Here is a 954-nt window from a genome sequence, read left to right on the forward strand (position 1 = left end):
CCCTTCCCACAGAGACCATCCTGGGTGACAGCAAGCCTTGCCACGCCATGGATGTGCCCACTTTCCCGCTTGCTGAGCCCTGGTCTGGGGGGAAATGATGTCGCCAGGAGAGCCCTGGGCTGCTCCGCTTGATGCCATGAGCTGCTGGGACATGGGGCTGGTGATGGGAGCCTTGCTCCGGGGTTTCTTAGCTGAAATTTCTTGGGAATACTTTCCAGGACCAAGGTCTTCGTGCCTCCGGGCTGCCCCCGCATGCCGGCAGCTCCTCTCGCTGACTCCTCTCCTCCTCTCTCCGCAGATACGAGTGGTGAGAACATCGCTGAGTCCCTCGTGGCCGAAGGACTGGCCTCCCGCCGGGAAGGGATCCGAGCCAACAAGTACGTACGCCGTGAGCCTGTGCCGCGTGGCTGTGCCGGTCCTCTGCGGTGACTCCCCTCAGGCATAGAGCTGTTGGATTCCTCGGCTTTGGAGCTGCTCCTCCGCTCTCTGCAGTGCCCAGATTTCAGTATCCCAGCCTGGTGACACCTTGTCTTTAGGCTTGGAGCAGTGGAGGCGGGGGTCAGGTGTCCCCTTGCCCTGGTTACTGAAGCACCAGAGCTGTGCCTCTGGGCTGTGGGGCAGGATATCATAGAATCATTCAGATTGGAAAAGTCACTTGGGATCATTGAGTCCAACCACTGACCCCACTCTACACAGCTCACCCCTAAACCATCTCCCCAACCCCACATCTCAACGGCCTTTAAACACCTCCAGGGGTGGGGACTCAATCCCCTCCCTGGGCAGACTGTACCAAGCTCTGACCACTCTTTCTGTGAAAAAAACTTCTCCTCCTGCCCAGGGTGACCCTGCCCTGTCGCAGTTTGCAGCCGTTCCCTCTCGTTCTATCGCTCCTTCCCCGTGAGAAGAGCCCAGCCCCAACCTCTCCACAACGTCCTGTCAGGCAGCTGCAGAGCC

At 59.5% G+C, this 954-nt stretch overlaps 1 protein-coding gene across 1 annotated transcript in view; it reads left to right on the forward strand.

Moving 5' to 3' along the window:
* Nucleotides 1–298: 298 nt before the first annotated feature.
* SND1 (staphylococcal nuclease and tudor domain containing 1) overlaps nucleotides 299–954 on the forward strand; it is a gene marked incomplete at both ends in the record, with an annotated part of 6,775 nt that continues 6,119 nt past the window's right edge. The window contains one exon of the mRNA XM_009871051.1: nucleotides 299–377. Within this exon, the coding sequence (XP_009869353.1) occupies nucleotides 299–377 (79 nt within the window). The remainder of the gene's footprint in view (nucleotides 378–954) is intronic.

The sequence above is a fragment of the Apaloderma vittatum genome, unplaced genomic scaffold (genome assembly GCF_000703405.1).
Source record: "Apaloderma vittatum isolate BGI_N311 unplaced genomic scaffold, ASM70340v1 scaffold29056, whole genome shotgun sequence".
Lineage (NCBI taxonomy): Eukaryota > Metazoa > Chordata > Aves > Trogoniformes > Trogonidae > Apaloderma > Apaloderma vittatum.